Here is a 14801-nt window from a genome sequence, read left to right as displayed (position 1 = left end):
CAGCCAAGTCATCCAACAAATATTTATGAAATGCCCGATATGTATGGGGAACCATTCTGAAGGGCAGACATAGTACAAGTTTTGCTGATATTCCAGCAAAGTTTTATGGATTTATGATTTTTAGAAAGGTATTTTCTTAAAAAATGATCAGAGCAGGCTCTGTAAACCTTAAGCAAAATAAATAGCATGGAGAAAACAGGGAGGTCAGAAATCACGAAACATTGACATTAAATATATATCATGTAAAATGCATTAGAATTATGCCATACTTCTTTCATGGGCTAAAAATAAATAGGATATTGCACAGAGGTGCCTTCAATTATACTTACAAGAGTCAGAATTATAAAGTAAATAATAGGACATTGGAATGAGAAAGGGTAGTCTTGTCTTAGGTCAAGAGAGCATTTTGAAACCTCTAGTGGTTCCTGAAATCTTCCTTTAAAGTAGGCAAAACAGTTAACAAGAATTGTTAGGATGTCTAGCACTGCATACATTGCAATGGTGTTTACATTACTTTAGATCCTTGGATGGTGATCGTTCTTTGAAATTTACAAGGTAAAGATTGGTGGGGACAGAAAAAGGAGTAAGGAAGAGAGGTTGAGAGTGTGAGAGAGAAGAAACAGACAGATTAAGATGAAGAGTCCACTAAAATGCATTGGAAATTGTGTGAAAGTGTTTTTTGTTTGTTTTGTTGTTGGTCGTGGTTTGTTTGTAGTCACAATATCAGGGCCTCCTGCTGACATCAAGTACATTGGGGTTAGTGCTAAGGACTGAATGTTTTTTTCCCTCTAAAATTCATATGCTGAAGTCCTAATCCTCAATGTGATTTATTTGGAGGTGAAGTCTTTGGACGTGGATGGATTTATATGAGGCGATGAGGGTGACACCCACATGATGGGATTAGTCCCATATAAGAAGAGAAAGGGGTCAGAGGTGACTGCCACCCCCACCTCTCACATGTGAGGAAACAAGAAAGCAGCAGTCTGTGAACTAGAAACAGAGCCCTTCGTGAGAATCTGGCACCTGATCTGGGCCTTCCAGCTTCTAGAACTGTAATAAATAAATGTGTATTGTTTAAGCCACCAGTCCATGTCATTCTGTCAAAGCAGCCCTGCCAGTCAGGGATGCTATGTGCCTATAAAGAACCACCCTGCCCAAATGAAACAAGCATTCCCATTGACCTCACTGAGAAACACTGTCTTAGTCAAAATGACCAAACTGGACTTTTGTGAGCAGTCTTTATTCAGGAGCTTGAGGTGGGACTGAAAACAGTGACTAGAACAAGAAAAATGAGTTTGCCTTCTGTTTTCATGACTGGTACAATGTAAGTAGGCTATGACTGAGCCTATGCCTATTTATTAGTTTGGCATCTTCATTATGGTATATATTTCTCATTTATTAAACAGGCAAAATATTTTGTAAAACTTTTTGCAGAATTTGTTTCCGAACTATTTAATAATAATAAAATAAAAATTCCATGTTTGAGGAGTGAAATTAACAGAATATTATTAGAATATTGCCTGAAAGCTCTACTTCTGATCCAGAAATGAGAAATATATATATTTGACAAGACTATTGAAAGAATTGGTCATTTTTTTCAACACTATGTCTTAATTATCCAGTCCCAAAATAAAAATTCTTTTCTTAATGGGCTAAAGATATCATAAGTAGTAGGTTCATGTTGCTCCAAATAATACAAAATAGGATTTCATTCTCTCAAAACAGGAAATATGTCAGCTTTTCAGCAGACAACTATTACCAAAAAGCAAGGAAATGAATGTTTTGGTCTTACCCCCATCCTCCAATAAATAATCAATGAATGAACAACACAGAAATAGTTAACTAGAGTCTAACCTTAGTCACTTTATCATCTTTGGAGAGAAGCACATGTACAAAGAAAGGATCACTGTTCATCTTATAATCACATTACTTTCCTAATTCACACACAATCGTTCTTTCTTAAAAGAGGGTCATTGTCAAAGGAATCTTTCCAGCTGGGAGTCCTTCCCTTGTGCCATATAGGTAGAGGCTGTCACACAAAAACTGTATCAGTATGAAACTGGAGAGCCCATTGTAGGTGGTAAAATTATTTGCTCAGCTTTTTCTGAATTTTAGCTTTTCAGAGCATTTGATGTTAGAGGGACAGTATATATATATACACTGCATGCAATATGGTGTCAGAGAAATGGAAACTAGGAAACAAGGCCAAATTACCAATTAGAATATGATTCACTTAAAATTTTAAAAAGGTATTCTGATAATATGGTCATATCCTTCCTTTCATGGCCTAAAACACCTGCTTGGGATAAGCATTTTTTTAAACATAATTAAAACTTGTTGCAATATTTAAAACTGTATTTTCTTATAGATTAAACCCCCATCTTTCTTCTTCTTTATTCACATTAATCTTAGTAGCTCATCTATAGAAACAGAAACAATGCACGCCTTTCCTGCGCTTATAAGGACCCTGTGAGCACTTCTCCATGGATACACTTTGTTTCCTTTTTTGTGCTTCTCCTTCATGTTGCTTCCATTAACTAGACAGTATTTCCAACCCTTACTTGAGGTTTTCCAGTTCTTCTGCTCCAAGTCAACGATTCTGTGAATCTCACTCCCCAATCAACTGAAACCTGACACAATAGCTGTGGATAAACTCCTGAAGACCATAATCCAAGGACATCAAACAAGAATCAGGTCACATGTACTCAGTAACCTCATGTCCATGACACTTCCGTGGGTTGTTGCTAAAGTAAAAACAATGACAAGGTGTTTCCTTCCGCCCTCTATTTCTTGTTAAATCCCTGCTGGTAGGGATTGTGTCCCACATTTTTTTCTATAGCTCTCCTCAGACCCTACAATGTATGCTGTAAGTAGTGAACACAGCCATCCTGGTCTGGAGTCTTTGGTTGGTCTTTTAAAATATTTTACATTTTTTCAGTTGTTGTTTTATTCAGCATTAGTTCTCAGCTAGAGGAGAGAGAAAAAGAGAGCATAGAAAGAAAAAAAAATGTATGAGAAAAAAATGATGAAAAAGACGACATTTGAGGAACCGTGAGATTGAATGGAAGAGAAGGGACTAAAACCCCAGAGAGCAAGTGGACAGAGAGGCGAGGAGCAGAGAATGTCTTAGATCGTGTTAATAAATATGAGAAAGTTGGATGAATTCTTATCAGTCCTGTAAATACCTTATCTGCATGTTCCCTGCTCTAGATTATTTTTCATAATCTACATCTTGGTATATATAACAGTCATGAATACTGACAGTGAAGATCCAGGGGAAGTCTGGGCTTAGTTGGTTTGCATTTTTCATTCATAGAATCACAAACCATATCTTTTCAGATGTTTTCCATCTTTTGACTGGACATTTTCATATATGTTTTGTTTTGTTTTGTTTTGTTTTTTTGAAAAATAAGATTATTTCTTTCTCTTTCACACTAACCAGGTAAAAGGTCTGGTGATCTAGAGATGGTGCTGACCCACAGCCATGGAAGCCAGGTCCCTCCATCTCTCTGATGGCCCCGAGGGTTGACCAGCAGTCTCATGGCCCCACAGTCGATGCTTGAGTTCAGCCATCACCTCTATGTTACTAGCAGAGCACAAAGGACATCCCAGAGACTCCCTGGAAGTCCCACAGGGCACTTCTACTTATGTTTTGTGATCTAGAACTTAGTCACATGACTGTGTCTAGCTGCAAGGGAGGCTGGGAAATGGAGGCAGCTAGGACCTCCATGCTGGAGAATGCAGGTGAGGTTGCTTGTTGGCCTTTCTGAAAAGGAAGGCCTGGCTAGAGGTTGCTGGTTCTCAGCCCCAGCACAGAGCTCTGCCTTACCCCTTACCTCTCCAACTAGAGCTCCCTAAATACAGGACCATGTTGCCCCACAGACTTTCTCTTTAGAATAGGCCTCTCACTTTGAATAAGGCCTGGGTGTCTGCCCTACCTCCCCCTTTTAAGGTCCCACTCAGGATGGAGGCTGCAGGGGGCCTCAGGGTGACCTCTGGTCACTCAGATGGGTAATAGTTCCTAAGGTCAGGGTCAACAGAGGAGCCCTGGGGTCAGTATGGGTGGCCTTGGAAGTGAGTGGGGAATGACGTCCCCCAGGTCCTTCTACTTCACTTTCTTCCTGGACCTTCTGCCCCAATCTGTCCTTGGGGTCATGTCCAGCCCCTGCTCTCTGGTTGCGATGCTGGATGCCTGCCCAGGTTTCTTTGTTAATAGATGTGTCCATCCTCACCTTCCAGGATAATAGCAGGGTGTTGTTCAAGTGGCTGTTCAGAGTTCCCATTGCTCTACCCTCTCCCAGATGTGTCAGGCATGTTAAGTTCATGATCCTGGTGGGTGTGAATGGTGCCTGAATGAGGCTGATTGTGAAGGGCACTGAGCATGTCTCCATGCCTGCCAGTCCTGCGGGCCTCTCCACTGGCCTCACTGCTTTTGGACTTCATGCTGCCATCAGGATAATGGTTCTGCAGCAGAAGTCGCTCAGTGTCTCCACATCTTCAGAATCACATGAACCTCTTTCACCGGTCATGTAAGCGCCCTCAGGACAGGTTCCTGCCTCTTTCTCAATCCCCAGTTCTCACCAAAGCTGATGTATTGCTTTCTATAGATAGTAATGCCTTTATACTGTTAGTTTATTATGTTCCCTAAAAATTTGTGGGAGAAAAGAGTATTCCTGGGGTTCCCTTTCTTTCACTTTTGTCTGTCTATTAAATAATTTTTATTTTAAAATCCAACTCAGTATAACTTCTTCTGGCAAGATTTTGCTGACATACTGAATCTCTTTCACCCTTTCTAATGCCTTTGAACCAAAATGTACCAACTGGTTCACATATGTAATCTTTAAACCATGTGTTTATATGTGTCTGTTTGCCCTATAATCTGGTAATCTGGTATGCTTCTTGATCTCTGTACAGTATTCCCTCACTTATCATGGGTATTATGTTCTAGACCCCCCCGACCACCCCCCAGCGATAGGTGAAAATCCGTGAAGTAGGAACCTTACATTTATTTTAGTATTTATATATTTTTAAGGCTTTATAAACCCTTCCCACACACTTATTAACCATTCCCACTCCCTTATTAACCTTCTCCACACTTTTATAATCACTACTTATGTTCTTAAACATATTCTATACTCTTAAACTTATGTAACTTTAACAACATACATATACAGTACTGCAAAATCCTGCGATGAATGAAAAATCCGTGATAACTAATTAAATATAATATTTTTAAAAATCCCATGATACAGTGAGGCTGTGATAAGTGAACCATGATATAGAGAGGGACCACTGTTATTCAGATTCTGGCACATACTAGAGAATCAGTTAATGGCTAAACTGAAGGGTTACAAAACCTTAAGCAACCAAGGAATTTTGAATATAATAATTGGCATGATATTTTTTGTATAGTAATTGAAAAATTCCTAGATATATCCACAAGAATTTATTGTAATTCTTCTGGAATTCAAATGAGAGAACACCACTTAGAATTTGATAAGCTTTTGATATAATTATTATTGCCAATAATGATCTACAGGAACACTTAATGAGAAAGATAACCCTTTCTCAGGAATTATTTTTAATTTCCAGTTTTGTAACATTGTTATAATTTTCAGAATGTAGATTTTATTTTTTCCAAACTTTTTTCTGATAAAATATCTGTTTTGACTAAGCCACTAATCTACTTTTTCTCTTGAAAAATAAAAATATTAGGACATTAATAGAACTGTTTGTTACCTCTTCCCTAATAACTGTGAGCTCCTGATTCTTAATAAGAATTGATAACCACTTCCACTTTTTACTGGTAAAATTATAGTGTTTCAGCGCTTTGAGCCTTGTGCTAATATCCATCTTCCAGAGATCCATGTTCAAATGTGAGTAACAAGAGACAGAATCTTCCCAGAGAGAAATGCAAATACCTCAGTAACTGAAAAAAACCTAAAACAAACAGCACGAATCCCACATTTTCTGTTCTAGCCTCTTCTTACTTAACTGAACTCTCACAATCTTTTTTTGACAATACGTGGACCTAAGCAAGAACAATATTCACAAAAACAACGAACAAGTGCCAGAAGCAAGCTTATTGTTAATAACCTTCAACATCATTGTGCTTTCAAATCATATTTAAATCTAATTTATCAGTGTGTGGGTGTGCATTTCATAGCCAGTAAAATTCAATTTTTAGAAATTTGTGGTACCAGAATCTTTTATCCAGAAGCATGACCTTAATGTTATGATTCGATGAATAGGAAATTACACAACATGCTCTGACCACAGATTCATTATTAGCATATACTCAAATTTATTCAAGAATATGTCAGTATCTTATTGCTTCAAGTAACAGGACTTACAATTTAAAGTGGCAGAAATATTGAGAAATGTATTATCTTCCATGAGATATCAAGCAGGAGAATAATTCCAACCATGTCTATTTTTGTCTATGCTTTCTTCAACACAGTTATGTTTCTCTTCATAATTAGAAGACAGCAAAAGCACCTCCCACAATCATATGCAAACTCAACTATGCCAGTGAAAAACGGAAATGGCCTTTCCTCCCTTGGGTCTTCTTTTATTAAGGGGAGGAATCTTTTCCCAGAACTCACAAGCAGCCTGCTCATTAAAACTCACGGGTGAGGATCAGGTCATATGTCCTTGCTCAGCTGCAAGGGAGGCTAGGGAAAGAAGTTCTGGTATTTTCCATCCTGATAAAGATAGGTTGGTTCTGCCAATAAGGAATGAGAGGTCAGGTGGAAAATGACTTAAATGTGTCAAATAATGTAAAGTTGAATAGTGTGTGTGTGTATATATATACACACACATATATACACACATACACATATATATGTGTACATATACATACTAAATCTATAAAAGTTATCAAGAATAGTACTTGGTACTATATATACATAGTAATTTATTTGAGTGCTACTGCACTTGTTTTGATTTCATTGACCTCTAGAACCATTTCATGCACATTAGTAAACACTATGAACATTTTAGAAAACTTTATAAATAAAACCAGAAACTTTGAGATTTTTGGTTTCAAATAAATTCCTGTACCATTTATTAAGCTAATGTCTCTAAACTTTAAACCCACCCTTCTATAATCCATGTTGTGAAGCTGGGTCTTGAATTGCAAGCCACACTTCGTGCTGGCTTCCTATTTGGCTCTGCCACCACAGGGGACTGGGGTGAGAGTGGGAAGCTGGGAGAACACAAAGGGGTGCTTCGTCCTGCTTGCATTCTGAGTCTGCCTCTGTGCTTGTTCTCTCTGCGCACCTTAGACGCACTTTTTCATGCTGCAGTAGCGGGTGATCCAGGAGCAGGCACTGATGCCAGATTTTAGTTATCCCGTGCTCATAGAACCAACCCAGGGCCCCTCCTCAGCGACCTCAGCTCTAGCTGGCTAGGACAGCATTCTCAAAGGTGTGGGAGCCAGCTTTCTGGGCAATTCCTTTGAGCTCAGACTGAGATACCAGCACCAGCCAAACTGTGAGCCTGTAGAGCACTTCCTTTAAACTTACAGGTTTTCATTATCTCAACCTCTTTTCTGTTTCCCCAGGCCGAAGGGAGGCTTCTTCCTGAAGTTCCTACCTCCACAATACTTTCCTTTAGTGCTCCACTTTTGCTTTTTCAGGTCTTCAATATCTAGTCATCAATTCTTTATCAATTGATTCTCCAATAGGTTAAATCTGTTCTTTTGTGTGTGTGTGGGGGGGGGGGTGTTATAGATTTTTAAAATTTTACCAAAAGGAGCCAGTACTATTTCATCTTCTGCATCCTTATAGTCATGTTCATTTACCGTTTTTCTTCACTGTTCTAATACCATACTGGTTTCCATAATTTTAAAGAGTTAGATGCTTTTTTATTGTAACCCTTCACCCATATCATTACAACCTTTAAAACAATTTAACTCAAAATCTCTGTGCTGGGATAGCTGACACATATAACAGTTTTCAACCATTTCCTTGGGTTTTATTAAATTCAGTATATATTGCATGTGTATACATTTCTCCAGGCTCCAAAGTCATGGTTTTGAAGGCTTATCCAAGGGAACTTTAGCTAGAAAAAGAGAAACAGTGATACCAAGGTTGGAAAAAAGAGGGGAGAGTGAATTTTTTTTTTTTTTTTTTTTTTGGATATAGAGAAACAGTAGGGTAGCAGTGGTGACAGGAAAGAAATGAAGCTGATGGTAACAATGACATGTCAGCAGAGTTGAAATATCCTTTGGTTATCTTTATAAGTAGATTCAAAGGGAGGGCTTTATGGTTTGACATTGTGCTTTATGACAAATGAAGACACGATGACCCTTCCAGAATGTCTAGATTGACCCAGACCTTTTAACTGGGGACTACCTGGGATTCATTTCAAGAAGACAGAACACTCAAGATGGCTTAAGGACCTTTCCTCAAAGATTAACTGAATGAGTTCAAGTTCAAAAGGGGAAACATCTTCAAAATTCACTTTAAAAGCCTCCAAAAATGTTATTTAAAGCTAAAAAGCAGAAGGAACAAGATTACAATCAGAAAAATTCTGTGAAATATTTGTAGTAAGAATTGGGATAAATGAGGAGGAAGAGAAGGATTGCAAGAGTTGTTACCTCAGGGGTATAATTATATCTGTAACCACTTCCCAAGACCATTTCAATCTTCAAGATTTCTGCTACTGTGCTGTCAAAAACAAGTCTAGATATTGTCTCATAAGTGTGTGATCCAGAGGAACTGTGAGATGTAGCACTGATTACTTTGAGTTCCCAACTGTCCTATTTTTTACAGCTATCTATAGCTATACATTTGACAATAAGCTATTTTATAAATGTCAGCCACTCTCACAAGTTTTAAATTGCTTGCTTTATACCTGTGAAACACTTAGAGAAATGACTTTAATTTTTTAATCCTTAGCTGCAGCAATCAGAAAATTTGATTTTTTATGAAACTTCTTTCAAAGAATGTTTTAATTGAATATGGCAACCTACTTCTTAAACTAGAGCTTTGTGAATAGGTAAAATAATAATTTCTTTTGTTTTAAAGTTGTAAGTAACAGTAGACTACTCAATCCATCTTTGCAGACACTTTAGTTCTAGGTTCTAAGCACTTCAGTCTGTCTGTTCTATACAGGGCACCCCTCTGGAACAGCCTAGTTGGGGGACCTTTTCTTCCTTAATTGGTATAACTACAATAGGAGGAGAATTCTGATATTCAAAGCATCCATTTCTCACTCATTGAATGAGAACAGAGTACTCCCACTCAGATACCCAAGGTATCCTAAATTGAAACACGCCCACTCTGATAAGCCAAAAGAACCAAGGGCTGACCTAAATGGATGGAAGCAACCAGAAAGAACATACTGAAAAAAGTGAGTTTAGAATGACAGGAAAAAAATATAGTGATAGTAAGGGACCAGAAAAGAATCTAATGAATGGAAGCAAGTTATATAGCTTTGCTTCATGTGAGATGAGTTGACAAATTATAGTAAGGATGTTTCAGTAAATGTACTATACTCTAGAGAGAAAAAATATATTTAGAATAGTGCCTACTTTTGACAATTTTGATATGTTTTTATTCATTTATTCAGTAAATATTTAGTGAGCACTTATTGTCATTTGTTTTAGTTTTAGTTATTTAGCTGGGGAGGAGGTATGTATATATAGATTAACAACATCTTAATACACCTTTAAATGAATATACTGAGTCTAAAGTTGCTTATCTTCTTTTCCCTCTCTTTTGAACATTGCTATGGCTTCCAGACCTATCTCATCAGTCTTTACCACAATCCTTTTAAGTTGGTTGTTATGCCTATTTTACATGAGGGAAGTGAGGCACACAGGTGTTTGGTGATGGGCCCAAACTCACATATCTAGAAACTGAACCCAGCTCTGTTTGATTCCCAAAGTACTCTTAACTGCTGTACCAGCTGCCTGCTTGTGATAGTGGGTCACTGCCAGCAAGTTTACTTGAATAGATAATCTATGGTATATAGTAATGAAAAATAAAGTTTTAAAATGGGTATTTAATGAAGACATAGGACTGCCAATATTAAATTCAAAAGTGACGAAATAAAAGAATGATTGCAAAAGAGGATTGAAGACTTATTGAATTAAAGATAGGAATTGGAAGCAAGTGGAAGTGTTTTTGTTTGTTTGTTTTCTAAAAGGCATGCCAGCAACAGTCATAGCATGACACAGAGCAGGATTAGGGTCATGGACATTTGAAGGAAGAGTCAACCAAAGCTACAAGGTGAATGTGAGGAGAGAAGGTAATGGAAGAGTTAAAAATCACTCTTTGGTTGGCAAGCTTAGGACTCCAAAGATGGTAAATATACAGTGATTGATAAAAAACAAAAAATGAAATGAAGTGGTTCCTTTGAGTATGGCGAGAACATGAATTTGATATTCAATACTCATATAATCAGGAGTTGCACTGAGAATTTAGAGTGAAATTCTATGGCATCCTCTCCAGCTTTTATCCACCTCCAAACTTTTTATTCCCCACCACAACAAAAGATCAAAACATTTTTATAGGAAAACATAACTTGGGAAGACTGGGCTATGAAGGTAATTGAACTTGGTGTTGACAGCTTTACGATAGATTGTTTTAAACCAGAGATTTCCTATTTCTAGAAGCCCTATGCAAAGATTGTGAAGGCTGTTGTTGCCTTTTTGTACTTGGTACATAAGTTAGATAAGACAACAGGGTCTTTGTCCTTCCTCCGTGCCTTCCCTCCTCCCTCCTTCCCAGTTTCGCTGTGGGTAAAATTCATAGCACATATGCTTATATCAACTGTGGTTGATTTCTCAAGATACTGAATAATGGTTTTAGTTATATAATTGACTCTGAAAAATAGAACAAATCTTAATTTGGGGTATGTTTTATATAGATTTGTCTCTAAATGACCCTGATATATATCTCCCCTTGAGCCGCAACTCTGTTCAGAGAATCATTTATTCTGGCTTTATATTCAATAAATGAGTCACCAAAGTGTCTCAGTATGTATTAGACACCAGTTAATATCTGGGATTTTTTTTTTTTTTAACCAGTGGAGTCTGTTTTATTTTAGGCAAATATTTCCTTATTAATTCAATCCAAACAAGCTTATCAAAATTGCATATTTTTATAAATGTGTGTACATGTTTTCATCATTAACTTACAAAACTTTATTTGACTTTAAAATATTAATTATATTTCTTCCTTTAAAAAATTAAATCATTGGAATTTTTCCTTATAACTCACTCATTTTTTGTCTTGAAAGAAAAATCAATAATCTCTATGCTTCAAGGTCTATATTTATCACATTCAACCTTACTACACTTTCCTAACAAACAATAGAAGTAATAAAGGAACAAACTCAAAAGAGAGAGAGAGAGAGAAAGAAAGAGAGAGGGAGAGAGAGAGAACTGTAGGCACCAAGGTCTGATCTGATTTCATAATAATAGAATGAAAATATTTTAACAAACTTCTGGCATTACATAGAAGGGACTATATCTTTAAGAGTATGAGTAAGCAATAGAAAAACATAAATTTATTGAACATACATTCTTGCAAATATTTTATAGTTTTGCTGTAAAAGTTTATCACTTGTCACTAATATATACTTCTTAAATGAGATTCTATAAAAGGAAGGAATTAAGAAACTACCAGGAGTTACACTACAGCTGTCACTTCGTACTTACAGCAACGGCCTCCAGGATTTGTTTAACAGCATCTGCAGCATCTCGTTCACTGTAATATCCCTTTTCTACAATCCTAACAAAACAAAACAAAACAACACAAAACAAAACATGAAATGCTTTTCAGACACCTGCATTCAATTGAGTAGATGCTCAAAGAAGTTAATTAAATAAATGTTAAAGAGGATGCAGCAGGTTAGCACAACACCAGAAAAAAGATTTCCATAAACTGACACACTAGAAATCTTTGGGTTTATTTAGGAAAGTTAAAAACTTTTATTTTCTATTAACATTATATAAAAAAGTGAAAATGAATAAACTTCAATTACTCATAAAAAATAAAAATAAATTAAATTAATAAAATTATTTATTTTGCCTAGGCTTGAACTGTTTATTCTATCTTAGGACTAAAATTTTTTTTCTCAAACTTTGTATTATAAATCATTTTAAGCATATACCAAGTAGACAATATGCCATAAACCATCCCATGTAATTGCCACACAGCCTCAAAAGTTATTAATTCATTACCAATGTTATTGTATCTATCCAATTAATTACTTCCGTTCTTTATTATTTTGAAGCAAATATATAACTTCTTTCATAAATATCTAAGATAGCTAAATAATAAAGGGTCTTTTAAAAATCATAACTACAGTGTCATTATCATACCTATAAATTATAATAATTTTTAATATTATTAAAAATGTAGTGTTTCAAATTTCCAATTGTCTTGGACACGTTAAAATTTGTTGTTTGTTTTTTCGTTTGAATCAGTATCCAGATAAGGACTCTCCCTCCCTGCCTTTTCCTTTGCTCCCTCTCTCCTCCATCTGATTTTCTTTTCCAAGTAAATGGCTTGCTCTTTTTGCATGGATGAGAACAAGAAATTTTTCTTTTAAGTTAAAGTCTTTTTCTTTTTTAATTTCAGGATTTTTTTCCTAAATTAGAATGCTTTGTATTTATTTTCTTCCATTGCTTTAGTTTCTTATTTGTGTTAGGCAGTTATACACATATAAGGGTTTTCAACTTTTGATTTATACTTCTCTTCTGTGATTTTCTTTATTTTAGTTTATTTTGCAATATTAAGTTATAGTTTTTTCAATTTGTGGGCACATCCTCCTGGCACGCTTTCACTGCCTAAAGGAATGTTATTCTGTTTCTTATTTTCTGTGCTCTATAATCATTTTAGGTTGGACTTAACTGATACATCTCTCTGTTACTGCTTATTTTTAAACCAAATTGGTTTTCTTTTTTTTATTACAATATAATTGACATACAATATTATATTAGTTTTAGGTATACAACATAGTGATTTGACATTTATATTTCTTACGATTGATCACCACATGAAGTCTAATAACCATTTGTCATTGTACAAAGTCATTTTGACAATATTGACTATTATCTCTATGCTGTATATTACATTTCCACGACTTATTTTACTTTTTATAACAAGAGGTTTGTACCTTCATCCTTCTGACAGAGTGATGGGCCAGGTTATCTTTTCTAGTTTCATAGCCCTTGAACTTTTGTTTTGTTTGTTTGTTTCATGAAGTATTAAAAATATGACCTCCTACTTTCTGAGATTTCCCCTATCTGGAACTTCATTCCCTTGCTTCTATCATTTCTACTTTGATTATTGGAGTCTACTCCTAGCAGTTTCTCCTACATATGGGGCTTTTCCCCTAAGGGGCTTCAGGTATTAATTTCAGGAGTTCACGGGGCCTTGAATGCATTAGTTGCTTCAGACTATACTGGCCTTTGCACTTCTCAGAAATTTGGATGGCAAAAACCCTCATGATTTCTTTTTCTTGTATTAGCCCATCTTGCCTCCTAATAATTTGGAGATTTTAGAGATGAGTGTTCTTGATTCTTAGGTCTATTGCACACCCTCTTGCTTCCCTTTGCTTCCTCTTTCATAGAGGTTAACAAGCATGTGGCTCTTGGAATTGTCATTAGATTGTCCTCATTCACTTATATTTTAGGCTTCATGGGGATACCTTGACACTTAGTTTTGTTATACTGCCTGTAAGTTTTTGGTTTTTTGGTCTTAGTTTCTCTGTCTATTCTTAAGGGAATATAAGGGAAGAATTTAAAAAAACAAACAAACTACTTTTTGCTGTTTCTATCTTACCAGAATTTCAAGAGAAAAGACGTTTTAGATAGCACTGTAGGTTACCAACTTGCATAAGGTGTTTTCAGATAATAAAAAGTTCGTGGTAAAGATGTGTGAAAAAGGCCAACTCAAAATGTAAAAGAGAAAAAAGTTCAACAACTTTCATAATTTTGCTTTGAAATTTTTCTTAAACTGTTAGTTCCTCAAATAGAGTAATTATTTTTCAGGAGATATCTTCCCTTTTTGAAAAAAAATATTTGAGCAAGAAGTTTTAAGTTCTCAAAGTAGCTTCTGTTAAAAGTTGAATTGAAAATCTGTTAAATGTTTTCACAATAGGAAATAAAGGGTGAGGAATGCAGAACAGAACAGAAATAACAGAAATAAGATACCTCAATGATCATAACTATCAAGATTCAGAAAAACTATATTGATGAAAAAATCCATTATTTTATTTTCTCCATTTAATTATTTAGAACACTATCAAAAAAACACAAACTCATTTTTAAAAGTATATTCTATTGATTATATTGTTACAGTTGTCCCAATTTTCCCCCCTTTGCTCCCCTCTGCCCAGTACTCCCCTTGCCTCCAGCAAACTAAACCTCCTTAGTTCATGTCCATGGGTCGTGCATATAAGTTCTTTGGCTTCACCCTTTCCTATATTATTCTTAACCTACCCCTGTATATATTGTACCAACCAATTATGCTTCTTAATTCCTGCACCATATCCCCACTTCTCTCCCTTCCCCCTCCCAGCTGATAACCCTCCAAATGATCCCCATACCTATGATTCTGCTCCTATTCTGGTTTACCTAGTTGGATTCTGTTTTTATTTTTGAGATACAGTTGTTGATAGTTGCGAGTTTGTTGTTATTTTAATGTTCATAATTTTGATCTTATTTTTATTAAATAAGTCCCTTTGACATTTTATATAATAAGAGTTTGGTGAGGATGAGCTCCTTAAGCTTTACCTTGTCTGGGAAACACTTTTTCTGCCCTTCCATTCCAAATGATAGC

General features: G+C 35.9%; 1 protein-coding gene across 1 annotated transcript in view; it reads right to left on the bottom strand.

Moving 5' to 3' along the window:
* CAMK4 (calcium/calmodulin dependent protein kinase IV) overlaps window positions 1–14801 on the bottom strand; it is a 198875-nt gene that overhangs the window by 56293 nt on the left and 127781 nt on the right. Inside the window, exon 5 of the mRNA XM_090279021.1 lies at window positions 11672–11744. Coding sequence (XP_090135147.1) covers window positions 11672–11744 — 73 coding nt within the window. The remainder of the gene's footprint in view (window positions 1–11671; window positions 11745–14801) is intronic.

The sequence above is a fragment of the Furipterus horrens genome, unplaced genomic scaffold (assembly GCF_987537825.1).
Source record: "Furipterus horrens unplaced genomic scaffold, mFurHor1.1.pri manual_scaffold_5, whole genome shotgun sequence".
In the NCBI taxonomy this organism is placed as follows: domain Eukaryota; kingdom Metazoa; phylum Chordata; class Mammalia; order Chiroptera; family Furipteridae; genus Furipterus; species Furipterus horrens.
Note: the sequence above shows the minus strand (reverse complement) of the source record. Positions and strands in the feature narration are given on the sequence as shown.